We start from the raw sequence: 26,767 nt of genomic DNA, 5'->3' as shown, positions 1-26,767 counted from the left end.
CTCTCTACAATAAAGTGGACCGGTTCCAGTTCAAAACCAGCAAACCTGTACAAACAATCAAATCTTTTTTTCGTTCTTTTTTTTAATAGAACAAGTGGCAGGGAGGCCAGAGCTTCGCACTCAGTTGTACTCTTGTCACTAAATGACAAAGTGACGACATGTCTTCCTGGATAGAGATCCGATCCAGAACCAGGGACCTGCTCGTCTTGTCATGTGGGAGATTTCAGCACACGGAGGATCCTTTGAAATGTTTCCCGTATTGTAAAGAACGTAAGATTCTGTGTATCATCGTCCACAAAACCCGGACCCTGTATTTTTGCTTTTGCAGTACTGACCTGTCTCCCCTCAGGTCCCCGTTCACCAGGCAGCAGATTTCTGAAGCCTTGACCCGAGGCCTCCATGTCATCCTGCAAACAACAACAACAACAAACATCAGACAAAATATGCTTTGGTCTTTTTTTCTTTCATAATTTCATGTTTCCAGTCCGTTTATGGAGAACAGCCTCAGACCACTAACCATTACACACATACAATTAGGCTTGTTGAGAACTTACAAATCCAACACCGTAGCCAGGTCCAGGAGGCCCTGGAGGCCCAGGTCGCCCGACCGGTCCAATCGGGCCGGGAAGACCGGCCAGTCCAGTCTCTCCCGAGGTTCCTGGTAAACCAGGGTCTCCTCGAGACCCCTGCAGGGTGAAGCAAAATAAATAGATAAAAATACAAAGATTTCATTTTTATTGAAGCAAATCCCACCATGGCACAGTAGTGTAATTCATTGTGTAGACTGCACACAACTACTGGTACTGTCCCTGCAGAGTTTTGCATGAGTATGTGTGGTGTAATAGGACCAAGATCAACATGCTCTCTGTCCTTGGGCCAAATTCAGACATTGTTGAACCAAACCATAACCAGCACTCAGATTAATCTCTAAGTCTGCCTGACAATATTTGACGAACATTTGCATATTGTCAGCGGACACAAATCCCCTCTGACGGCGACGTGCTGGCGCCCCGCTGCCTACGGATGGGACGGCTTATGGAAGTAGGAGGATAAATACTAGATTGGGAAAGGAGAAGTAGGAGCTTGGCTGGATAAATGAAGGGAGGGAGAAGTGAGCTTTGGAAAGAGTTTGATGAAAAATGACAAGGTTTCTTTAATGGGCACCGTAAATAACACCATCAATTCATTTCCCCCTTTTTTGAGGATTATGTGATATCTGGTCACAAAAATCAAAGCACTTTGCATTGAGTTCTGATGTGGATTGTAGATCTAACTTTAACAGGACAAGACGTGAACCCTTCACCTTCTGTCCAACTGCTCCTGGAAGGCCCAGGTCGCCGGAATCCCCCTGGTGTAGAAAAAAGACACAAAATATATTTTTAAAAAACACTGTAAACTCTTTTTTATGCTTTTTATAAATATACTTCTTTTTTTTTTAAGGGAAAATATATTAATCCCAGCATCATGTTGAAACGGACCGGATATCATCCACATTAAACACAGTTACATTTGAATAATCAATATTTCCCACAAAGGCGTAGAACAACAGAGTTTCTAATTTCAGTTCACCTTGTCTCCCTTTGGTCCAGAAACTCCTGGGAGTCCATCAGAACCCGGCAAACCAGGCGAGCCCTAAAAGAATTTGGTTCAGGCATTCAGTCATTGTAGTCGAATCCTGATCCAGAGGCTTTAGAGCAGTCGTTCTCAACCGGTGGGACGCGGGTCGGGTCGCTGGTCCGGGTGCGTGCCGGTATCCCGCCGCCACACCAGTTGAGAACAACTGGGTCCCAGAGTTCTTTGGCCTGTGATGCCAGGGGACAAACAAATTGACACCTACTGGTTGACCGGGATGCCCGTCCTTTCCTGGAGGTCCGAATGCCCCAGAACTAGACGCTGACCCTACAGAATCAGTAGCAGGGCCCGGGGGCCCGGGGGGACCAGGGGGACCAGGCAGGCCAGGTAATCCCTAAAACAACAAAATGTATGGTCACATGACGCCGGTTACTGCCTCCACTACATCGATTGTTCCTGCTTTAACATCCTGATTCTTATTCTTCTCACCCGAACAGAGTCCAGATCAGGGAACCCTGAGGCTTCCATGTCCACAAAAGTCTGAAAAACATGGACTGGAATCAGTCGTGGTGAACAAATAGGTCCACGGGCCGTCTGCTGGTACAAGTGGCACCGGATCATGTAGCACGTGAGGTCTGCATTAACTCACAGATCCGGTTCCTGGCAGTCCTGGAGGTCCTGGCGGTCCCCTGGGGCCAGGCTGACCATCTCCACGGTCTCCCTGTATGCACAGGTGTCAATATTTAATCCTAAAAATAAAAAAAGCATGAGATTGTTCTGTTAATGTAAGTGGCCATCTGACCTTATCTCCTTTGGGCCCAGAGTTCCCCGGGGATCCTGGGAAGCCGGGTGGTCCTTCAGCGCCCTGCGGTCAGGGAACAATGACGTCAGGGTGCTCACATGGTGCAAATACAAGGAACATGTGCAGGTGTAAAGGTGCTCCAGCAACTGACCGTTTTCCCATCCTCACCAGGATCCCCCTGTACGAATGGAAAAAGGAAATACAAGTCCTCTGAGACATTTGATTTGACAATTCTTATTTCCAGTGTATAGTTTCAATCAATTATATGCATCGTATTTGAAAATAATGTCATCCATGTTTTGACTTATTTTTAAAGCCAATGTAGAAGAGAGAGATTTTCGTTCGGATGATTTGATGAAAATAATTGAACCGCAGACAACTAACCGGCTCTCCATCATCTCCTGGGGGTCCCTGGGGGCCCGCGGCCCCTTGTGGTCCGGCCGGCCCTCGAGGTCCGGGGCCTCTGGAGGAGACCGAGCCGTCGCTACTGACCGAGACCTCGGTGGCGGGCCCCGGGGGGCCGGGGGAACCGGGCGGCCCAGGTGGACCGGTGTCTCCCTTGGTTCCCGGGTAGCCGAAGCCTGCAGTGCCCTGGAGAAGATGAGAAGGCCGTGACTAAAGCTTCTCCGGAAAGCACAACGACATAAGAGCAATGAAGTAGAATCACAATAGAAGCAAGAGGAATGGTGCAAAATGAGAAAACTAAAATTTAGAAGTTATAATGGGCCATAAGAGGAGCTCCAACTTACCTTTAAACCATTTTCCCCTGGTTCCCCCTGAAAATGAAAAGAATCAAGTGGCAGGTCAGAGCCAGCAATAACACACATGGAACATAAAGCACCTGAAACACACACCTTTGTGTATATATAGACACATCCACATTCTGTATATACACTTCCAACAGGGTCCATTCACCCCAATGTGTGCTTCTAACTTCTGTATAAGAGAAACAAATCTAAACACACCGTTTGTGTTCCCTGCTTTATAGAGTTGGTATTTTATATCTCTGTATCCCGTGCAGAGAGTTAAATCATTGTATGTCATTTCAAAGACACAGTAATGACCTCCTTTTAGATCATTTTCTGCATTTTACAGTTACTGTAAAATGAATAAGATTTATATAAATAAGAACATTTTGACCTTAATAAATTAGGAAATGTCAACATCAGAATGTGACTAAATACAAACAGAGGAACATACCAATGGCTGACATTATGTTGCCCTTTTGGTACACACTCATACGACTGGACGACGTCGCTTTTACTGAGCTTGTTTCTCTCGATGTGCAAATGCAAATAAGAAAAGCAACATCAACAGCTCATATTTCCCTTCAGTTGTAGTCATTTGCCTCAATTACCCTTAAGGGTATTATTATTTTTACAAATTGTTTCCATCAACGCTTCTCTCTTGAGTTTTTTAAAGGCCAAAAAAAAGACTCCGCTTTATTGGAAATGACGTCTCCATCTATTTGTTTAGTCCAAAACCAGAATGAATTAGGAAGGATCGGACCTGCAGCCCCCTCTAGTGTTCTTTTGGGACATTACAGCCCACCGACGTATCTGGTTGAGCCCACTCACTGTCCACTGCGACCTTCACAAGGTCAAACTCTGCTGTCCTCCCCCCGTGTCACATGCACAGTGAAAGCAGATCACATAGAAGGGTCCAAACCTTCTCTCCACGGGCTCCACCCCGTGAGCCGGATCCAGAGCTGGCATCTCCCTTCGGCCCAATTGGACCCCTGTCTCCCTTCTTTCCCGGATCCCCCCGGTCGCCCTTTTCTCCCTTAGCACCTGTGAACGGGGACAAAAAGGACATGTGTTAATGTCCTCAGGAAAAGACCTTTCAAAATGGATGAATGGCTGAATCCCATTTTCCAAACAATGCAGAACTAAAAGCAGGAGAAGAAGGTGTCAAACCGACTTCTTGGTTGTTGGAGTGAGAATCCCAGTGTGTGTGTGTGTGTGTGTGTGTGTGTGTGATTTGAAGGTTTTGAGGAGATAACTTTCCCAGCAAACTAGCATCCAGATATTTATACTCCAGTTTGAGCGCAATTGACCCCAAACTTTTCTCACGAAAAGGTTTCCGCTTTCACTTATAAAATGAAACCAATTTCCTGGACAGTGAAAAATCTTTGAAGCGGCTGACAAAATGATCCACTTCAAGGGTTCCAGCTCAGGGATTAGAGTGTAGAAAAGACGCCCTCTGAATGGAAACATAAGCACGGTATATTCACTGAAATCATGAATACCTCCAGTCATTAGCATTAGTACATTTATATTTTCTCTTTGTGTACAGACAGAAAACAGCCCGAACGACCCAATTCTTCACCCCCCCACTCCCCCCACCGGCTTATGCAGGAATGTGTCGGCCACCCGACAATCAAGCTCATTTGTATTCTGGTCAGTTTGCCTTAACTTTTTGATTCGATAAACAAATGACAGAAGGGTAACGACCCAAAGCCAAATGTGTGTATGTGAAATGGACCAGATCCTGGCTACTCAGATGACTTCATCACAGCCCCTTTTCCCATGTGTGACTTCTCATAGTCACACAAAACCACTGGCTTTGTCTCATTAGCTGACATTGATGGCTGAGGACCTACATTCCTCTGTGCTCCATGCATTTTAATGCGATTCACACAATAAGCAGCACCTGCACCCGACACAGCAGTGCGCAACCTTTGCTGCACCACTCCTCACGGCCACTAGGTGGAGACATGCGCCATGTTGTGCATCTTCAATGAACATCCTAGACATCCCCCCCCCTCCATGCCCAAGGGTGCCATGTCCCGTGTCGGCAGGGGGGAAGTTTTTTTAATCTTACAAATGATAAATGTATGAAAGACAGTGACACAGAAATGGACCAATCAGAAGGCATCTTTAAAGAGAAGAGTCTGAAGATGGCTGATTTGAATAAAGAAGATTCTTGATTTTTGTCTAGTTTAGAGATTAAAGACACACACAAACAGCTCTGGTCTCTCTCTGCTGGTAGAACTTAGAACGGTGTCCCTCAGTGGGCTTTGGTTCTAATTGAGTCTCTTTTCATAGGAAGGGGTCGACCGTGTCCACATAAACTCACCTGTTTCTGATTGACTGGTGGCCCCCTCCTTCCTCGTCAGTGGGGGCTGAGGAATGGGCGCGGTGGGGGGAAGAGGAGTCTGCAGGTGAATGATCAGGCAACAGAGAGAGATGCACATTTGTTTTCAAAAGGGCAACAGCTCACACGGGTGGAAGCGGCACTAAGCTCGCTAGATTTCCCCTTTGAATCAACAATGCAAACAGCATGGGAACAAAGTGGGCTTTGTGTTCCCATCCAAACCCACTAATGCTTCTACTGCAGCCAAAGCTCTGCTCCTCACAAACAAGCTTGTTTCCCAACTACAGGCCTTTTAAACCGAATAAACACGATTGAGTCAACGTGTGCGTTGCAAATCGCAAGCAACTTCTTTTTTTTTTATTTTGGGCAAATTGTCATGGTTTTCGGTAATTGTAGATATCATCAGCCAGACTTCAATGAGTGAGTAGATGTGATCAGGTTATGGGGTGTATTCTTGTGTCTGCTAATAATGCAGCCACCCCCCCCCCCCCCCGGCCCAGGGGCTCATTTTTCACCGGTGACACGCCTCGGAATGTCACCTGTGGAATCCGGGGGGGGGGGAGCGTCAGAGAGAGGGGGGGGGGCGACGCAACGCCACTGTTGCTAATCAAGCAGCTTCTTTTACAAGAAACCCTCCCCCCCCCCCGCGTCGCGCGTCGCTGGCTATGCTAAGAATTTGGCCGGCCTTCTGGAGGCGGCTTGATGGAAGCGTGGATGTGATGAAGAATACGCTGCTTGTTCGCTCCTTTTACTTATCCATCACAGTGGGGGTTTAAAGGGTGGGAGGCTCCCGTCTTTAGAACACAGCGTTGATGGATTCGAACCACATGACCCCCCCCCCCCAGTCTAAGAGCAGGTATGCAGCTCCCTTCCACTGCTGGAAGCGTGTGTGCTTTTCTTTCTCTGGGCATGAGGTCCTGCAGAGAGAAGCCACTGGGTGCTGTCTAAGATCTGCAGCTTGACTCCCGTTGGTCATTCTATTGTGAAATGCAATCTGGAATCTGAAATAAACATTGCTGCCTCCCATTAAGAGTTACACGCATTCCGAATGCAAAACAGGCCTGTTGGCCAATCAGATCGCTGCGTTGAACTTCAGCTTGAGAGGCAAAGCTCCTTCAGCACTCGGTCACAGACGTTACTCATCAGAACTACTTGAAACGATCCCTCACGCAGCCAGAATTAAGCTCTCCAAACATTTCCTGCTGCAAGCGGCGACACTGCCGTGGGTGACTGACTATCTGTCATCCCAAATTCCACAATGACAAAATGGAAAGTTCTGCTCATACAACTCCCCCCCCCCCCCCCCCCTCAGTCTTCTCTGCCTGGACTTGCCTTAATTGCAGCGGTCGGACACTGCACCCGGTGCAGGTTCCACCGTTAGATGGAACAACCTGGGCAGGTAGGCATTAGATACCAGCTGCTGCTGCTGTTACGTTACTCCTGAGCAGATGGAAAAGCCCCTTATAAAATGTGCAGAGCACACACAGCAGAAAGGGTCCAGGAGACTTCCGACCCGCGGCGCCTGCACTCTCTGGCTCGCGTCCCGGCTGTTCCTCCCGCCTCTGCACGCGGTTGATGGAGAAACCAGTCAGAATAACAGGGCCTGGAGGCGGTGGGGGGGGGGGGGGGGGGGGGGGGGCTCAGACTTGGATCGCATCGAGTCCAATCCAACATCTGGTTTTTTTTCCAGATATCCAACGGTAATTAAGAGAGTGGGAGTGCATGCACGCACCAGAGGCGGTAGTGCATGTTGTTGTGACAAGGTGGGGGCGAGAAGTGAGACACGGGAACATGGCGAGATTAAGAGGACGAAAAGACAAAGGATAGTGGGAATGAACAACCACTGGGGGGTAAAGAATAGTAGCTCTCAGACCTCTGTGTCCCCGGTAAAAAGACTACTGATCCATTCGAGCGTTACGTTCATGCTGAAAGAAACAGAACCTTACGTCCTGTTTAGGCTCCTAGGAATCACATGAACTCAAGAAATAGTCCTTTTTCAACTTGCCAAAGACGCTTTCCTTTCTGCTCCGATCGATAAGACAGAAGCGGCTCAAATCCACATGTCAGCTCAGCAGTTTTTAATCCCTCTTGAGGGATGTTCACTCACTCACAGCGAGTAACCCGAGACATCTACGACTGGGACGACTCACTTTGCAGAGGCTCGTTGGCCAGGTTCACGTTTATGGCCTAATCAGCGGTTTGAGTCCTCTTTAAACACACTTTTCTTCCCTCATATCTCGATTCATAGTTCTACACAACCTCACAGTGAAAAAAAACACATCCTGTTTTAATACAATGTACAGAGAAGAAGAATAAGAGCAGCCATTTAGCTGCAGGGAACAGTAACACGTTTCCAAGCCTAATTGATGGAAAAAGAAGTTAAAGAATGAAAATGAAATGGGATGCAAAGTTGTTTCCATACCGTGGAGCCAAGTTTCTTCCCGGGCGCTTTGGGTTTTCTGGGTTCTTCAAAGCCGCTTCCTTCACCTGAAGCCTGAGGAGAACCATCACACTGTTCAACTAGAGTTGTAGAGGCATCACACCAGGTGAGTCACTTTAGGAAATATAATTACAATTTCAAAAGGAATTTAGTTGAGTTGAGCGGGGTGTTATTGAATACATTATTTATTTTACTTAATAAAAGCTTAAAGTAATTTGTAAAAAAGAGATACTTGTCTGTATTGAAGTAATGTGCTTAAAGCAGGGTGATTCGTGTGTTTTTGTGCAGCAGCAGTTTTCTTTATTTAAGAAATAACTCATTTTCTGAGGGGGGGGGGCTGGGATGAACCTCTGTGATGTCCTCTGAGTGACAGTATTATTATATGCATGTTGTCTTAATGGCTGTAAATTAGTCTTTTGGTCCCACTTAAAAAGTATATTAAATGTCAATGAGCCTTTTACCCGGTTGAAATAGGATGCTATGAGCCCTTAAACTCTAAATAAAAGTAATGGATGTTGTACTAATGGCCTTAAGTCAAATGCTTGTACATACGCTGTATCCAATAGTTTACAACACAGTAACTGGATTAAGAATATCTTGTTAACTCAATACATCGACTCTGTCCTCAGAGCAGCTGTGTGTGAGGTAAGAGTTCCACTAGTAAGAGACTTCCTGAAACCCGAAACCTGTCATTTCCACTTGGAATGTTACTTCTCCAAACAACATCTAACGGTTGGATGACAGCAAGCGAACTCCGTCCGGACGCTCGGGTCCAGGTTTTGGTCTCAGTGAGCAGAGCAGCTGTGGAGCCGATGCTTCACTAAATAACAGTAAATGCTGCAGCACCTGTGTGTGTGTGTGTGTGTGTGTGTGTGTGTGTGTGTAGGTGGTCACAGGGAGTCTCTTAGTAAATGAGGACATGAGGACCTTTCCAAACTGAAGACACACCTCTACAACTTGTTCTTCTAAAGGCTCGTATCTATAACAAGTTGAATATCGGCTTATTTGATGAAATTGCACTTTGTTTCTTGTTCTTCTGGGTTTGTACCTCTATGGTGGAAATGCACTTATTCTAAGTCCCTTTGGATGAAAGCGTCAGATAAATGACATGTGATGTAATGTAGTAAATAAAGTACAAACATTTTAATATACCTGTGAAACTACTTGTGAAAAGCTTCAAACATTAGTGTGAACTGATAGAATCCACATGTATCTCCATGTGGGGGAAATACTACACAGTTGTTCTGCTAGTGAAACAAGTCTTTCTATTGAAACATTGACTTTAAAGAAAAAGGTAGAAATTGTCACTGTGGCTGCTGCTGCTGAGAGGAGTGAGTTTTGCATGTTGGTCACCGTCAGGGTGTTTTTTGGCGATAGTTGTCTTGTGTTATTGCCACCTAAACAATAATATCAACCAAAACGACCCAATATCGTTTTCATGACTACAAACTCATTTTTCTTTACACTATGATAGAATGTGTGTTATTTTTAGTCAGCCCATGCAGTGCATGAGAGAAGGTGCAGCTTTAATCATGGTGTTGATGTCCAATACGGACCAATGTGGTCATGTGATCACGATGTGAATACCAAACACCGGGTCGTAGGTTTCTGGTAGCTACAGCACAGCTTTACGTCACGTGTTGTCAGGTATGTGATGTTATTTACCATATCGGAGTCATCTTCATCCTCCTCACAGTGCCTCTCAGCGGCAAGCGGGTCTCCCACCACTCTCAGCTCACCCATCACCCCCTGTGGGACAACATGGAATCACACACACACACACACACACACACACACACACACACACACACACACACAGAGTATATCTTACTTTCAACATCTTATCTTCTGTATTTCAAGGAATTCCTCATGTCCATGAAATCAGAGGAGCTATTGATGTCTCCATTTTTAGTGTCGGCCTGTGAAGTGCCACTAGCTGTGTCTCTCTCTTCCCCCCCCCCCCCCCGCTTCTGCTACATGTTCCCACACAAGATAGTTGCACACATAGCCCATCAGATAGCATTCAAGCTATCAAAGTCCCATTCGGTCTGAATGAAGAGGCGGCTTCTTTGCTACGGAGTTATTTGAAGTCCACTATTCAGGACAGATTTATGTCAAATGGAGTTTTGGAGAGAACTTTGAAGATAAACATTAAAACCATGTCTCCACAGAGGCCTTTAATGGTCGTTCTTTTTTTTTTGTAACTTGCACAATGTTTCCTTTCCTTTTGATCTTGACAACAAATCTTAGATCCTATGCATGAGAAAACATTAAATTGCCACAGAAGAAGGGTTGTGCTACTGATGGATAAGTTAGGTTCTCATTTCCAAATAAGCAGTTTGAAACACATCATCTTTTTGGCAAAATATGCAACTACAAGGAAATACAAAACATTCATGGGCTTGAGTAATAAAAGAATGAAAAGCCCAAACTGTGTCTGGCAGAGATAAAGCAAAAAAAGCAGTGGTAATAAAAAAGATGAACGTGTGTTACTGCTGAACAGAACCATTAGGATGAATGTTACAGTCGGACTGAACACTTTGTCTGCAACCCAATGGGAAGGAAGCATTTGGAGTTTTGACATATTTATCAGGGTAAATATATCTTCATTTCTTTATTCCTAATCTCTTTAGCAGTGGGACTGATTGTATTTCCAGGTTAAGCTTCAAAGGAGCTGAAGTAATAATCCCTCTTTTATATTTGGGATTATAATTGGCAAACTATTGATTAAAAAAGTAAAAGAAGAATGAATCATAAAACAACTAAAAATTGATTTTTGTATCTAAAATGCTCCGAAGTAATAAAATAAAATGGTCAACCCCTGCAGCAGGCAGCTGTGTGGAGCTACTTTAACCCTTTAATGACTAAGGTCAAACAGTCAAATGACCAAAGTGAATCACACGCCAACTGTGAGGTCTTCCAATTACTTGCAGTCTGCTCTGGTCCAAATGGAGAAGTGATGCAGACATTTCTGTTGAGCCAATTTGAGCAATCAAGTCGTTTGAGTTATTCGGCCCAGACGATTCACACGACTCACTGTGGAAAAGTCACAACACTCTGCTTCGGACTCCTGTTTCCGTGCAGGACTCACTGACTACCACCAAGCAGGCAGAATGAAGACCGCCGTGCTGGAAAAGAGGCCACATACCACAAACTTGTCAGGGTCAGCTCCTCCGGCGTGGCCCACAAAGAGCCCGGCCCCGGCCTCCAGCTCCATCTCGTCCGGGGACCTCTCCAAGCCCGTCACCATAGGGTCGGTGTCACAGCCGAGGTACAACATCACCTTGTCGTCCCTCACGGCGATGGCAAAGCGAGTCCAGGTGTCCCTCATGGAGGGCACGGGGAACCTGGCCGCCTCGTAGGAGCGCTCGGCGCCGGGCTCCGTGTAGTACAGGACCACGTCCTGCTTCCCGCCCTGCACGGACGACAGCTTGACGCCCACGTGCACGACCTTCTGCGACGCGTCCGTGACGGCGAAGAGGACGGCCGCCCCGTCGGTCGTGGGCTTCAGGTGGAAGACGAGGGCGAAGTTTCGGTAGAATGGGTTGGGCAGGTGTGCACGGGCCAGCTGACCCACGTTGTTGCTTTTGGGTTCAAAGGTAATGAAAGGCCTTCCCGTCAGATCGTACTTGGAGGAGGATTCCGGGAGGGTTCCGGGGGGAGGATCCCCGATCAGCTGCAGCAGGGACACGCCATCGTCTTCTGGAGGGAGAGAAAAGGGACGTGAGGGCGGAGGAGGGCGTGCTGTTGGAGGTGATGGAGGTTAGAGGAGAGGGCTGCATGGCAGGGTACAGCGTTCTGTTAGGTGAATGTGCCTGATGGATGGAGGTAACACTTGAACTACTTGGAGAGGATCAAAGTCCTTCCTGCACAAGACCAAAAAACAAGAACCACACAATGTGCTCAAAGATGTTTCCCATGAAAGTGATGTAAATGTAATTAACACATTTCATTCATAGAGTGGAAATGAATCCTTATGAAGGATAGCTACTCTACACATTTTTGACATCCCCACAAAAAATCCATATAAGAGATTGCAGGGCAGTCAAAAAACATTGTTTAAAATATACATTAAGTAAAATCTTGAAATCTTCATGATATTAAAGACACATTAAAAGAGAGATCTGTTGGACTTGTGTGACATCTGCTCCGAGGCCCTCGGGGACCATCAGCTGGGCCTCCTGCATATCTCTGCTCTCTCTTCCATCACCCCGGTGACTCCATGCATAATGATTCCAGGCGTTTAGGAAATAAACGGAACCCAAAGAGCGACGTGTTCACATAACCGTGTGTGAGGCTTCTTTGATGGAATATAACGTTTCCTCATGTTAAGAGAGAAATGGCTGTTTTTGGGAGGAGACGACGTCGTTTGTGGTGCTTTGAAGCAATGCTTTGGTTAACCAGCTGGTGACTAATGTGCGAGTTCAAAGCCTGGAGATGTTTAAAAGTACCGTTGCTACTCTTTGGGTCAAAATCCAATGACATTTATCCAATCTAGCAAACTTGAAAACAGATTAAAATGGCATCAACAACTGAAAATCTGTCTATAGAATATTTACTTACAAAAGCCTCTAGAAATGTTTTTAAAACATTATTTTTCCTTATTTTAAAATCAGAGAAACAATCAAGACTTGAGCATAAAAGAGACATTTTGTATCTAAATTAGAAGGAGTTCACTATGAAGTAACGCGTGCAGATTGACACGACACGGAGTTCTCGGAGCAGTCAATCCGTGGCTCATTTGCAGCGGGTCCACCAGATGTTTGCTCTGATGAGGTCACAGTGAGAGACCTGGAGGGTCTCTGCAATGGGCCTGTGCTCACATGTCTGAACCTGTCTCTCTCTCTCTCTCTCTCTCTCTCTCATGTTCCATCTTTGCCAGAGAAAGGCTGAAAAGGGCTTTTCATATAACGATCAAGCTAAAAACTGGAATATGGGGTCTGGTTGTCTCCTCTCAAGAAGAGATGGACACAAACAACACATCTGCCTCTGCATTTGCCAAATGAACAGCAGGCGTCATCACATCTGCACACAGCTTACAAGCTTCCCAAACCCCTAATTAGCAAAACACACATTAGTCATCACTCACACAGACCAGATGTGAACTATTTTGGTACAGAACTCCCAAAGAGAAGGCAAATCCTCATAAACCAGACAGTGATTAATAACTAAAATCAAAAAATAAATCCAAGGTTCACCATTAGCATTTAAGCGCATTCTCAACTGAGGTTTTCCAAAGAGCTTTTGTTAAACCAGTGGCAGCTTCAAGACCCATCGGGGACAAAAAGGGTCTGCTGATGAATGCAGCCGTGCTGGCTTTATGGGCCCGTTTGTCTTGTCAAGAAGGCGCCTGACTGACCGGGATCGTGGCTATTTTTCATTTCCCAACATTCCAGCACAGGGTACCAGAGTTTGTGATACCCTGTTGATAAAGCTGTGTATACAGCGTGGGCCTGTGTGTACAGCGGTGGGAAGTAGATGATCCTCCGTAATCCGGGGGAAAACAGTGGGAACATCTGGACTGTCTCTGAAAACTTTGCAGTCTCCTTGACTACGCTCCATCGCCATTTAAAACACGCCTTTAGGCCCGATGACACGGGCAGTGATCTCTGCACCTCCCGCGCTGTGACAGAGTGTCTGTGAGAGGACGTCTGTGGGGACATGAAAACTACAACAGAACAAAAAAAAGTGTCGAATTTGCACGCATTCCGGCTGCGTTTGTCAAACGACTGATTTAAAGGGGAAGTCCATTCAATTCCGTCACATGACATGCTGGGGGGGGTCGTCTTAATTGTCTGATCTTAGTTATAATGTCCGTTCGCTCACAGGGATAAAATGAGAAATTTGCCATGCTTGTCAAGTCAAATCAGTCATTTTGTGGCACAAGAAATGAATTCAAACACAAGTGCACTATACACTCAGCAGCACTTCAATAACTGTATCCCCTGGAAGAAGATATAGTACCACGATTAGTACTTATATTCCACATGAACTAAAACAATATCTGTATGGCAAAACTAATCTTAAGACCTCCATGACAAAGACCAGATTCCACAACAATAAATATGAAGTATTGTGTCTCTAAAGTGGGAAAAAAGAACACAGGATGTGTTAAATATCACACAGTCTGTATTTTGTGTGATCTTTAACCTGATGATGCAGAATGCTTGGAAAGAGATGTCAAACCGCATGGCGGTCCAGGAAGGAGATCGTGTTCCCTCGCCGTGAAGATCCAGCTGTGATGAGGAAGACGGGCCTATCTACTCTTCACAGAAGGGTTAATACGATACCGTTCAAGTTCTCTATCTGTGAGAGATGAACACTTACTCAATATGCAGAGTGTAAATGGGAGTAAACGTTTTGCATGATGTTCACAAGAGCTCGTTACAAATGCTTAAATTGCAGCTAAAACAGCTAAAAACACTAAAAGTGTGTCACGGCTGGGCTGTTATCCAGCTGGAGACATCCCCGTGCTACAGCAACGCTGCCTCGTCAGCTCTGGTTCTGTACCAGTGCAAACCTGCAGGCGGGTTCAATGGGTTTTCTGGCAGCAGATAAAGTGGGGCTCCGCTGTGGCCATAATTGGAACCCTCCTGAGAGCCAAGCAGCGAGCTGCAGAAGTAGACCCTGCTTTGAGCCTTCCTGTCATGAGATACTACGTCCACCTCGGCTCAACTGAACCAACCAAACTAATCGTGGTCAGGCCACCAGAAGGCTGCACTAGCCAAAATAAATGTTCACCGATGACTTCAAAAGCCTCGTGCGTCTTTGCGATAATCAGCCTCAAGTGACACAAAGTCATGGCGTCTCATGGAGGATATAACTTACCCACTAACCCAAATAAATTGCAGTTGACCTCTGGACCCTGTTATGAATGACTGCTCATCTTTCAAGCAGGAGGCTGGTAACCATGGAAAAGATAATTAAAAGGGCTATTGTGCCTCGACAATCCTGTCCAACCACAAGGGGAGCCCCCCCCCCCGCCCGCCCCCCCGTGGTAAAAGGATCACATCTGACAGATTTCTTACAATGTTGCCGTGCACACAATGATGTCTCTGCCATCTTCCCACACGCACACACATGGGCTTTATTTTGGTGTTTAAGCGGTTCTCTTGTGTTTCTTGCCTCATGCCAACGGCTCTTAACTGTAATTCCATCAAAATACAGACTTGTGGATACATCATGCATGACAGGGCATAGTTAAGTGATGTAGGAGGGGGGGTAGTTTTAAGGGGAATGTGGGCGCACTGCACGGCAGGGGCTCTGATCAGTGAATGTGGAAGGTGAAAGGGTGGGCACTTGGGTGGGGGCAGTGGAACCCATTAACCAGGGTTAATGCACACATGAGCGTTGTAACATATTATCTTGGCTGTGTTTGTGTATGAGCTCGCTCCAAAGCAAAAGCCCAGCGACCTGTTAACTACAGAAGCAAGGTTACGGTGGCATTACCAGGCAAAGAAACAATGAGTCTTTGGTGGATTATTAAGCTCCAGGATGTGGGGTCAAAGAGACCTCGGAGGGAGAGTGACCAGTCAATAGCAAAGTAGATTTTAAAGATTGCTGTGTTTGAATGATTAATAACAGATGGTCTTCACTGCAGAAGCTTTCTGTCTTTTTGAGAATGATTTAGAGTGATTGAAAGCACTGCAGAGATACTTTGAGGTTTCTCTAGCAGGTGACACCCAACAGGCACGACTAAGAGGTGAAGCAGCTTCTGGAGAGCCAATAAAAGCCCTCCCTGGGCTGTAAAGATGATGGAACAAGATTGCAGCTTTTATTTGCCTTAGGTTGCAAATAGCCATGTCGGAGATGCTGTTGTAGACATACATCTTGATGCATTTCTTTTTGTTTCATTTCTGAAACAAATAATAAGGGGCATTCAAAAAGAGAAAACCTGGTATTTACAAAAGGTCTACAACATCAAAGCTTTAATCCCAGCTCCACCAATGCAGAAGCACATCCAACACACAGTTAACAAAAAACCAATGCAAATCTATTTGGGCCCATCACTTAGTCCTGGAACCAGGGATATCTTGTCCACTCACAACTGTCAACAAAGCAAGCTGTGAGAAAGATAGTGAAGCTGTAAAAAGACAAAGTCTTGAACTCCCAGTGACATGAAGTGTAAAGGACAGGAATCAGGCTCAAAGGCTTCTGTCTCTTATTTCATTGTTTGATTGTGGAGCTTAAACTACTAGTTTGTTGGTATTTTTAGAACCTTTTTTATGAGGATGATCCAAGCAGATTAAAAACAAAAAAATGAGCTTCTGCTGTTAGACATTTCATATTTAATCATGTAAATTCAGTTAACCAAACTGAGTAAAGGACCTTCCAGCTGCAATGAATAGTTTTGCCTCACACAATTTAAAAAAGTTGACATCCCACTGAAATCCCTTGAAGTCAGAATAACTTCTGCCCACAGATCTAATCCATCCATGTCTGAACAGACCAGATCGAGCTGCTCGCTGTTTAAAAAGACGTGCATGCATTCTACAGGCCATCAATCATCTACAGTGTTTCATGCACAAGATGTCTACAGAGGACATGCTTCTGATCTATACATATTCAGATGTATTAAAAAAACTTGCCTGAGGCGGAAAAAAAATCATTTCAATTAGTACTAATTGATTTTTTCCAAAATGACTACAATCTGCATGTAGAAACTACGTGGTTAAAACCATGCAAACTCCCTCTGAGCAAAATACCGCCTTAAAACCTACAGGAAGCTTGAGTCGGTTTGCTTTGCTGGGGGAATGAGCCCCATGAACCTTCTCCACTGTGTGTATGTGTCTGTGTGCATGTGTGTTAAAATGACCATCAACAGGTCACAGGCGATCCAAAGGGGGGGGAACACATACGTGCAACACGCTAAGGAGTTCTGGCGTCATGCTCGTTGGGCACCAGAACTTTTAAGGTTTTGGCATCAGGACGAACTTGAGTCATGCTTGTTATTTCTTCTGAATTTGTTTTGTTGTGGAATGCCTATATATATATATTTCTTTTCTTTACTGTGCTGACAGGGATAACTGACCTTTATTCAGGTGGGTTTCGGTTATTGGGAAGTGGGAGAAAACACCGGACAAACTTGGGGGGTAGAGATACCAAAAACTGGTTCAAAATAAATTCCCACACCAGGATTCATTTGAACCAGCAGTTACCTTTCTGGTTACTAACTGACAAGCACTGATACCCATCCTCCTCCTCCTCGTCAGGCAGAGCGTGGCACTCCACGGGGAGGCGTCCCTCATCCAGGAGGCCCCAGCAACTGTCCCGCAAGACCTCGCAGAAACTCCGGCAGGGCAACAGCGGCAGCGGGACCAGAGAGCTGCACTTTGGCACCAGGAGAAGGCAGAAAAACCGCTCCAAACCACGGTGGCAAGGGGACTTCAAGAGCCACGCCCACTCGTTTAGGAGCAGCCGGACCTCCTCCACGCTGCTCTGGTTGAGGTAATTGGGTAAAACAACGCTTTCCCCCACCATGGAGGAGCAGAAAGGGAGCGCAGCGTCAAGCACCGAGCACTGAGGGGATTTTACGAGGAGTAAAGCTGATTTAGGTGCGGTTGTGGCTTCTTGGATAAGCTCTTCAGCTGCTGATGAGTGAGTAGCATCTACGTTTTGGTCAATGGGACTAGTTGTTGATGCTGGACTCGCATCTGTTGGCGTTGAGGTTCTATCGGGCTTCGTCCTGGTAGTTTGTGTTTGGCGAGTGAAAACCTCTGCTGTATTAGTTGGTATCTGGTTTGTAGAAAGTGCCGTGCCAGCAAATGAATCTGGACTAGTCTGTATCACTTGGGTAGATAATGTCGGCTGGTTAGCTGTTAATTCACCAGCTGCTAACTCACCCACGTCGCCTGGTTGATTATCATTTGGTGTCTCGGTGGTATCTAATGAGTTGTTGCCTACAATCGGGGTTATTAAATACCCTGGGGTAGATATTTCATCAGCATACTTTGTCAAATTAGAGTCGTTAGCGCTCCTGCTGTTAAGCTTTTGATTTACTATCGTATCATTGTTGGTTTCAACCGAAATATATAGATTTTGGTCGGATTTTGTTCTACCGAGATTATGGACCTCGTCTGTGCTGTGATGAAGAACCAAGGCACTCTTTTGTAATTGCATCTCATTTGTTTGGGACATCTCGCTGCCTCCACTATCTAACCCCCTAAGATTAGAGGGCATTGCAATTCCTTGATTGTTTTCCTGCTGTTCAGAGCTAGCTCCCCAGTTAGCTGGAGATCCAGTTGCAGATCCAGAACTGAATCTAGAGCCAGACCAAAGACCTGGACTAGTGGCTGATGCCAATTGCGACTCAAACCCAGGTCCAAGTCCTGAAGTGCCTCCTGCAAACCCCAACCGATCAGATCCTCCAGAACCCAAACCCATTAGAGAAGAGGTGCCATTACCAGGTTTTTGCATGTGTGATGAAATCACCGCTGTTCCCTGTTCTGAATCAAGTTGGGTCTCGGGTTGCGTCGTAGGGGTGAGGGCGGTCAGTCGAGGTCCCTCCGTGGTCTCATCCCTAGCCTGCACAAGTTTTTGGATCCCTGGTCCCTCACCAATGATGTCCGCTCCAAGGCCAGCAACACTCTCCGATGGTGGTTCTCCACTGAATGCTGGAGTGCCAGACCCCTCAGGGTCCGCTGTTGGGGGAAAGGTTGCAGCACCGGTCCACTCCCAGAACCAAGCATCAGAGTAGACCACCCACAGGGTCAACAAAAGCCAAACTCCAAACCGGGTCCTCATCTTGGGGATAATATCAAGTCTTGACCGGGTCCACCGACTCAATCAGGCTCTCAGAGGGAATTGTGTCATGTCCACCCTTCCACTGCACCCCGGACACACACGTCTCAGCTCTGTCTCCACACACACTAGGCAGAGAGCAAAAGCGAAGAGGAGTGTCTCATTCATAAGAATAGAGGGGTGAGAGCGGGAGGAGTTGCCCTCCGCATTGGCTGCCCCGGCAATATATCCTCACCTAACTCCTCCTCCTCCTCCTCCTTTTGTCACAGCAGTGAAAAGCAATGTCTCCTGCTGACTGATACCTTAGAATTACGGCAGCTTTGCCTTTCAGTGTACAACACTGCTGCCTCCAGTGTTTCACAGAGAAGGGGAATTTGTTCCCCTTGGCTCGTTCTCTTTGTTATCACATGATAATGGGGACACCACTGTTCTAGCTTTCAAAGGTAGGGACATCGTGAAACTATACAGTGGGAGCAGAAGATGATGCTGATTTAAAACAAAAAGATTTGGATGAAAGGTTTGGAATGTTGAATTCCCAGTTGTGCATCAATTAGTCCATTTTAATAATGCAACCAATTATGCAGCAGAGTCGTAGTTAAAGGTGAACCGGTTTAAATAGAATTTGACTGTTGAATCTAATTGTATTATTTCATTAAGGTACAGTCGTATAAATCTAGACAACACAATTAAAGACAGCTAAATATAAATTCAATACAGCAGTCACTGTAAATTCTTACAATGCGTCTTTACATTTTGACTTGAATGCATTACTTTTCTCACACGCTTTCACCCTTCCTTGCCTACACCGGGCCTGCTCTATGTGGTGCCACTTATTGTCCAATCCGAGTAAGACCGCTGCGCTCAGTGCTCTGTGGTTACACGTTAATCTCACTTTCTTGTCCGAACTGGTTTCTGATCTGTCGACGGAGACCCTCAACGTCTCCGCAGATCAGCCACAACAGGAAGGAGAGGTTTCTGCAATAGTTACAGGCTTTCAAATGAAGGCCCAGCGTTGTGTTGCACGTAAACACAGTCGCTGATAGAAAGGAAGCTGCATCAAACGTTCACAGCAAACATCCCCATGAAGGCTGCGGGCGCTTAAGGTAACATATGACATAGACGTCTTGAGCTCTACAGCTTCCTCCTGTAGCTCTCTGTCATGGCCTGGGGGGTCACTCATGATCCATCTGACCTCTGTCTGAATTATTAGGTTTGTTTAGTCTGGTAAAAGGGGGAGGCTGACGAAACATTTGCTCCTTGAAAATGCACAAAAATGAAAAAGATGTTTGCCACCACTAAATGAATATATAGTGTAGACTTGAGGAATGCAAGGTGCCAGGCTTTCTGAGAGGTCACTTGCAGTAACAGTAAATGCAGATGAGTTGACCCTCAAGGACAAAAGGAGTCAGCAATCTAACCAAGCAATTATTCACTCTAAAACTGTCCAAAATGGACATTTTAATTACAGCAGTTGGTTGAGCAAAAAAAGATGAGGAGTGACAACTCATTCTTAAGGTGACTTTCACGCAATGCTAAGAAAATGGTTCAGGCAACATTAAACATTAAAAGTGATTTATATTAGATGTATGGTCTTCCACCTTTGGGCCTAATCAGTGATCAAAGTCATCTTTAAGCAGTCTGTAAACCACTAAAGGCATCATGTCTATGGTAATAAACCTGGGAGTAATAAACCCATTACCCTCAAACACCAGCTCTTTATTCTCTTACTATACGAGTTGGAAAATAAAAAAAAAATCACATATACTTTCTATATGTATATAATATCACTTTCCACTAAAGCCTCACCTGACTGAAAGAAGAAGCTACACGAAGGAGACGACGCTCCAATCAGGGCTGGTGTAGCCTGAAGATGTTTTTGTTTGACGCTGAAAGATAAAAGACTGGTGCACACTTTAAATGTGGGGAACTCGCCAAGAGCATGGGTGGGCGAGCATGTGACCTGTCTCCTCACCACGAAAAGCAAAAGGTAAAAATTGCACTTAATGATGGTAGTACTTTGGTGCTTGGGGAGTGATGCTTATATCATAACATATCATAACATACCTCAAGCTTTGTCTAAAGTCTCGTCATTCCACATCCCTTTATTGCCGATATAGAGTCATTTGACGACAATGTGTCCCGTAAAGCAAAGAATTATAGTGAGAATGTTGATGAAAATGTTGTATTTAGCTGATGATCATTCTCTGGGGACATCAAACTCAAAGACAGACAAAAAGCCCCTTTTAATATGGGTTATTTCATAAAACTAACCATTATGATTTGGTTGTTAATTCATATAAACTGTGTTCAAAAAATGCATTTGTTAAAAATGCCCTTTTGTGACCAACATATCAGTTTGAACAGGTTTTAGAACTTCCCCTTTGAACTCAGGTGCAGGTCGCAGCCTGCAAACAGAGGACCATAATCTCACCAGGGATCTCTCATTTAAAGGGTCAGTTCACCCAAATTACAAAAAAATAAATGAATGTCACTAAATTCCCTTCCCCTCCATTGTATTGGTCTATTGGCAGAAATGTTCTACTCTGAATACTGCATGTCTCCAGAAGAAAAGGCTTCATCGTGCATGCAGAGAACGCCAAATGATATTTCTACGTAAACGCGTGTGATGTCGGCAGCCTGTAAAATCTTGAGATGTTTGAGAATTCAAATTCCAGGCCTCCCCAGTGTCTGTCCTCACAATACACAGACAAAAGCTCGAAACCCAAGACCAGGAATGAGTTTGAGGACGGAGACTATGAATGGGAGGATGAATGATCGACTAATTACAACCCGACAAAACCAGCTGAACTCAATCCACGAGAGGCCAAAGGAGTCCAATCATCTGTCACTGCTCGGCGGGGTTATTGAGCCAATCCGTCGCTCAGATATTTAGCTCTGATATCATCAGAGCTAAATATAGCTTATGAAAAAAACAACAGGGCATGTGACCTCTGAAGGGAGACCAAGTATATGTTACACATACAGATTAAAATAAAACCACTGTATTAACTTAATGTTCACTTTTTTCACTTGAACTGACACTTAGTTTCTGGAAAATTCCAAAATATTCACTTTCACCGACATCCAAAGGCTTTACGGGCATTGAGGGTTCTGCTGATAGGAAACACTTTGAGTCAAAAGTACACGTACTTTACAACAGAGGTTTCCAATACAAAAAAACAGGAGGGGTCTTTTCTCTGTGGCCCTTAGATCATCTACACAGACTATAGGGGCCCCTCCCTGCACCTTCCCTTATGTTATTTCATGGAGTGGGGGTCAGCGACCTCTCGCTGTGAGTCATGGTGCAGTCGCCATTATACAAGCATTAACCCCCCCGAGGCACTCGGCTCTAGTTTAAATGACACAGACGAATCAGCAGGTCCAGTCCAGCCCACATATGGTCGAAAAACATGTGCACACACACACACACACACACCTACACACACACACACACACACACACACACACACACACACACACACACACACAAAGTTGGACTGCAGTCACACAGCATGTCACAGCAGAGCAGCAGTATAAACAGTGGGAGACACAGACCAAACTATTGTGAACATATGGCTAGAACAAACACACACACACACACACACACACACACACAGACCGTACAGCAGGTCACAGCTGAGCTGTTGACACATTTCAATTCGAGTCGACTGCAGGAATAAAAACGCATGAGGAAATGCTCGGTGAGATGTGTTCTCCTGCTAGAAGGAAGAACATCTCCACCAGAACCATTCAGTGGCTCCACAGATACATTTCATTCCATTTTATCGCTTTCACTTAACTTATCCTCAATCACAACGTTTTTACAGTCCTGTGGGAATTAGTGGGATGTACGTTGTGTGCCAGAATGTAAAACTTGACTTTGTATTCTGTAAAGGACGGCGGGCCCGGTGGCACCAGATAGTCAGACAGCAGCTGATCCTGAGAATGGAGCATAAACAGCCTGTGTGTCACCGTCAGAAAGACCACCAGTACTCTCACATCTCAAAGATCTCCAACCGCTGAATGTGCGTCACTGACAGTGTGAGACAGCCGGAGAGGGAGAGGTGGGGGGGGGGGTTGGATAACGAGAGTGGAGGTCAGAAGGTCACAGCTATCAGATTAGGAGGGAAAGGGGTCCCGTTTCCCACAAATAGAGACTTATCGGCGTCCTGGAGTGGCCTGCAGTGTGAATGCCTCCCATTCAGAACCCAAACGGTTCCCTAAAGTCGTGGTGCACGGCAGACCGGTTGGACTTCAGAAGAGATGTGCAGTGCATTCAGACTGCAGCGCTGCTGGAGGCATGAAGAGAGCAGATATGAATCACGCAGTCCGCGCCAAAGGCTTAACGAAAGCAATCCGCCATCATCCGTTTGAACTGAAAGAAACCCCCACAGTGTGTGTGCTCAACTAGCGGATGAGTCGGTCGTTGCTCCATTAGCTGTGACATCACAAAACGACCCAGAGAAGTAGAAGCGGCGTAAAAGGTGACTCCATGTTAAATCTGCAGTGAGTGGGTTCAGACTAACATGAGAGACGTCACTCAAAGCGTCAGCAGGCTCATTGAAACGCACGAGGAGGCCTCAACAAAGCATCAGCAGGCCTCTTGTTTCTCTGTGTTTGGGGATCAATGTCATTTGTAACAGGTATTGATCAAGCCTGAATCAAACAGTTACAGTAAGTAGTGTTTCCATTTTAAATAAAATGACTCTCTTTAGTCTTTAGTCTACAAAACGTAAAAGATTCAAGCGAGTTCTGTGCGGATGGGCTTTTTACTTTTCAGAAGGCTGTCAATACAATCCCATCCAATCCTGAATAAACAGGCGACGTTTAGGTGAAAAGCAATAATTAAACCGCTGTTCTCTTTATAGACCACACAGAGTCAGATCAATTTTATTTCACAAATCTGCCTCAAAGGGCCTTTGCAAACGCCGCCCTCTGTCCTTTGCTTCCCTCGGTGTGGAGAAGGAAAAACTCCCCCACTCAACCCCCCCCCCCCCCCCAAAAAAAAGAAAACCTCCGATAAGCTGGATCTTTCAAGCGTCTCTCTCCACGGAGCCATGCAGCCTCCTGCAGACAGAGGCCTGCAGGGTTCCTCTCGGTCCTGCTCAGGCAAGCAGAAGAAAGCCGTCACTCGGAATGAAGACGGATTCCACAACAACAGCACGATAAGAAGCCTGTAGGGACCTAAGCAACGGAGTACTGGAAAGAGGTACCACATGTATTGCCGTCTTCAATGCATTGACTAAATGGGATTCTCTCAGTAATTGCTATCAATTATCCAAGAGGGCCGATCAAAGCCACAGGAGCTGCACCCTCAACTCCTCAGTGTGAAACACCACGCACTCCAGTGACGGGGTTGCTTCCTTTGCTCGTTATTGGACTTGAGACTTGTAGGTTTTAAGAATGAGCGGCACCAAAAAAAAAAAGGAAAAATATTCAATTCATCAAAAGTAAAAAAAGATTTCAGTCCTGAAGACATCATTTAATAACTGTAACAAGGGAATTTCAGTTTCATTCAGACGGAGTTAACTTGTCACAACATAACATGGACTTTGAAATGGACTCAAGAAGAGCAATAGGATAAAAAAAAAAAAAACAGCTGCCTGGCCGTCACCCTTAAAAAATGCACACTCCAGAGGGACTACTTTCTTCTACCTGCAATGACTCCACTAATCAGTGCGCTGTGAAGTCGGAGCATCCGGAAATGTCTTCACTGTAATTGTCCCGCGGTGCCTGGGAGGTGTTGTCTCGGCTAATGACAGACACTCTGAATTGATTCCTCTGCCTCAAACTCAAAGAGTCAAAGAGGTGGAAACTGTGGAGAGCATTACTCTAATGGATGTTTACACGCCAACATGTGTTGCCTCAGAAAGGGGACTTTGCACATTTTTACACAGTCTGCTTTTCTGGGAGAGTTTTGAGGCGTTCGAACGGTCTATTAAAGAGGTCTTCTAGCAGTGTGGGAGAGGAAGGACGTCCTCACTGCTCTGGTTACTCATCCTCACCCACATGCTGAGCTCTCACATCGTGTAGTGGGGGTGAGGCTGTGGGGAAACAGCTCCCCCTGCTGTCCGCGCTGTGAGGAACGTCTGCTGCCTGTCTCTGCTCCGAACTGATCGATGCCAAGCTACGTTTCAAAGGAGAGGACTTCTTTATGTCTTTATGTCACGAGGATAAGCGGTTTTTCCCGTAGCACGCGCGCGCGTCTGGTGAAGACAAAGATGGTGACAGACGCAGAAGAAGAAGCCGCAGTGATTGGGGAAATCAGCGGCTCTTTTGACGCGGCGTCTCCCCCGCAGACAGGTGGTGCTGCCAGAAACAAAAACACACCTGGGCAAAACCAAACACAGACGACGCCTCCGGGCAGATAAGGCACGTGGGCAAAAAAAAAAAAAAAAAGTGTTTGCTCGTGCACGATTGTGTCTTCACTGTGTTCCACGCTCAATGAAGATAGAGATTTCATTTACAAGGCGTTTATTTCATCAGCAGCACTTTCACATTTCGTTGTGCATGAGATGACTTGCAAGAAGATGGATAGATGGATTAAAGAAAGTGAGTTTCCCCACAAGCAAACAGCTCAAAACCATCGATCCACGAGATCCTCCAGGGACCTGAAGGCCGTGGTGCAGTTCACCGTTCCACCAGCAGAGGGACACTGAATCCCTGTGGGGTTCATGATGGGGTCCAAAGGGATTGCGCGCACACGCACGCACGCACGCAGAGAGGTCTTGGTAGTAAAGTGTCATGTTGCAAACAGACAAGTGGATGAGTTACTTCCTCACAACCCTTTTCAACAACAAATATATGTATAATCAATAGTTTTTTAAGTGATGGTATTTGTGTTCATAATTTCCCATTTTATCTTTAAGATTCCTCTGTAGATCTTCTCCACTAAATCCGTACAGCTTGCACCAAAAGCTGAATGAATTCAAATAGGATTCTCAAATCTAAATAAAAGAAGAACAGTGGGATTTCTTATAAACCTGAAAAAAAGGACAAATATGAAGTATCGAATGCAAAAATAAAAGAGCTACTGAGTGTCGAAAGACTTTCAGTGTAGAACCTTTTGTGATTAGTTCAAATTGGTGAATAAAGACATTTCAGATAGCACGTATGGATCATTTCACATTGGAAGGAACCAACAACATCGACACTAACCCATGACCACCGTTACTTGGACTTATAAATCGTTTGTACAAACTGCGGGTGAACTGGAGGTAAAGAGTCTGACGAATCATTCACCTGCTCTCTAGACCTGTAAACAATGGAGAGGGACTCTCCCACGCCTGGAATCCAGACCCTGGTCCGGCATGGGCAGGCCCACAGGCTCACACAGTTGGATTAGCCACATATTCACTACGGAATGCCTGCGTCAGGTGAGCAGCGTCACACCAGGGGGGCCACAGGTCAGAGGTATGTGGCCTCCTGGCTGGAGGGGGGGTCACACATTTCACCCTCTCAAGACCAGCGCCGATGTGGATCAGAGGGAAAAACCGCGTCCTTCAGCGAGGCCCGTTAATGATGAATGATGGATTCAATGTCTCAACCCTTATTCAAGTCTTAAGCAGTAATGCTGCATTGTGAAACTGCTTATTTTGACTCTTCTTCTTCTGGGTTTGTATCTGTACGGTTAAAATGGACTTGTTGTAAGTCGCTTTGGAAAAAAGCATCAGCTAAATGACACGTAATGTAATAAAAACGCCACCAAACCACCAAAATGAACAGTACTGGAAAAATGAAAGAGAAAACAGTCACTTTGTCCTTGTGCCAGTGGAGAGGTCAGCAGAGGAGGCTCCTGCTCCTCCAGACACCAAGAGGGTTTTCTCTGTCACCTCATGAAAAATGTCAGATTCCAGGCACGGCCATGTTTAAATAAAGCCAACTAAACAAAAAATACTGCAACAACTAAACAGCAGATGCGTCTCCAGAAACACTCGCTTGGCCAAAAAGCCACAAAGATGGTTTGGTGTTTTTCGTCAGCAGCTAAACGAGACCGATCCGAGAAGACGTCCCGGGCGGGCCGCGACCCGACGGGCCGCGGTGGTGTGTTCGGGGGCCAGCGGGCGATGACAGCGCCGTCGTTCTCACTCCGCGCAGAGATGAAACAGCGGGCGAGA

The 26,767-nt window shown here is 45.8% G+C and overlaps 1 protein-coding gene across 2 annotated transcripts in view; it reads right to left on the bottom strand.

Moving 5' to 3' along the window:
- col18a1a (collagen type XVIII alpha 1 chain a) overlaps positions 1–26,767 on the bottom strand; it is a 52,864-nt gene that overhangs the window by 8,998 nt on the left and 17,099 nt on the right. The window contains exons 1-17 of one of the 2 annotated variants that reach the window (XM_037487734.2): positions 18,314–18,721; positions 11,059–11,612; positions 9,576–9,659; positions 7,893–7,964; positions 5,453–5,531; positions 4,043–4,164; positions 3,124–3,150; positions 2,759–2,965; positions 2,526–2,552; positions 2,375–2,437; positions 2,222–2,293; positions 2,062–2,112; positions 1,838–1,966; positions 1,570–1,632; positions 1,304–1,348; positions 555–686; positions 336–407 (exon numbers count right to left, since the gene is read on the bottom strand). In XM_037487734.2, the coding sequence (XP_037343631.2) occupies positions 336–407; positions 555–686; positions 1,304–1,348; positions 1,570–1,632; positions 1,838–1,966; positions 2,062–2,112; positions 2,222–2,293; positions 2,375–2,437; positions 2,526–2,552; positions 2,759–2,965; positions 3,124–3,150; positions 4,043–4,164; positions 5,453–5,531; positions 7,893–7,964; positions 9,576–9,659; positions 11,059–11,612; positions 18,314–18,653 (2,139 nt within the window). In that variant the 5' untranslated portion in view covers positions 18,654–18,721. Of the gene's footprint in view, positions 1–335; positions 408–554; positions 687–1,303; positions 1,349–1,569; positions 1,633–1,837; positions 1,967–2,061; positions 2,113–2,221; positions 2,294–2,374; positions 2,438–2,525; positions 2,553–2,758; positions 2,966–3,123; positions 3,151–4,042; positions 4,165–5,452; positions 5,532–7,892; positions 7,965–9,575; positions 9,660–11,058; positions 11,613–18,313; positions 18,722–26,767 lie in introns of those variants that run through there. The other variant, XM_037487735.2, reaches the window with a different exon arrangement.

This window comes from Pungitius pungitius, chromosome 10 (genome assembly GCF_949316345.1).
Source record: "Pungitius pungitius chromosome 10, fPunPun2.1, whole genome shotgun sequence".
Lineage (NCBI taxonomy): Eukaryota > Metazoa > Chordata > Actinopteri > Perciformes > Gasterosteidae > Pungitius > Pungitius pungitius.
The sequence above is the reverse complement of the archived record's forward strand: the minus strand, read 5'-3'. Positions and strand labels throughout refer to the sequence as shown.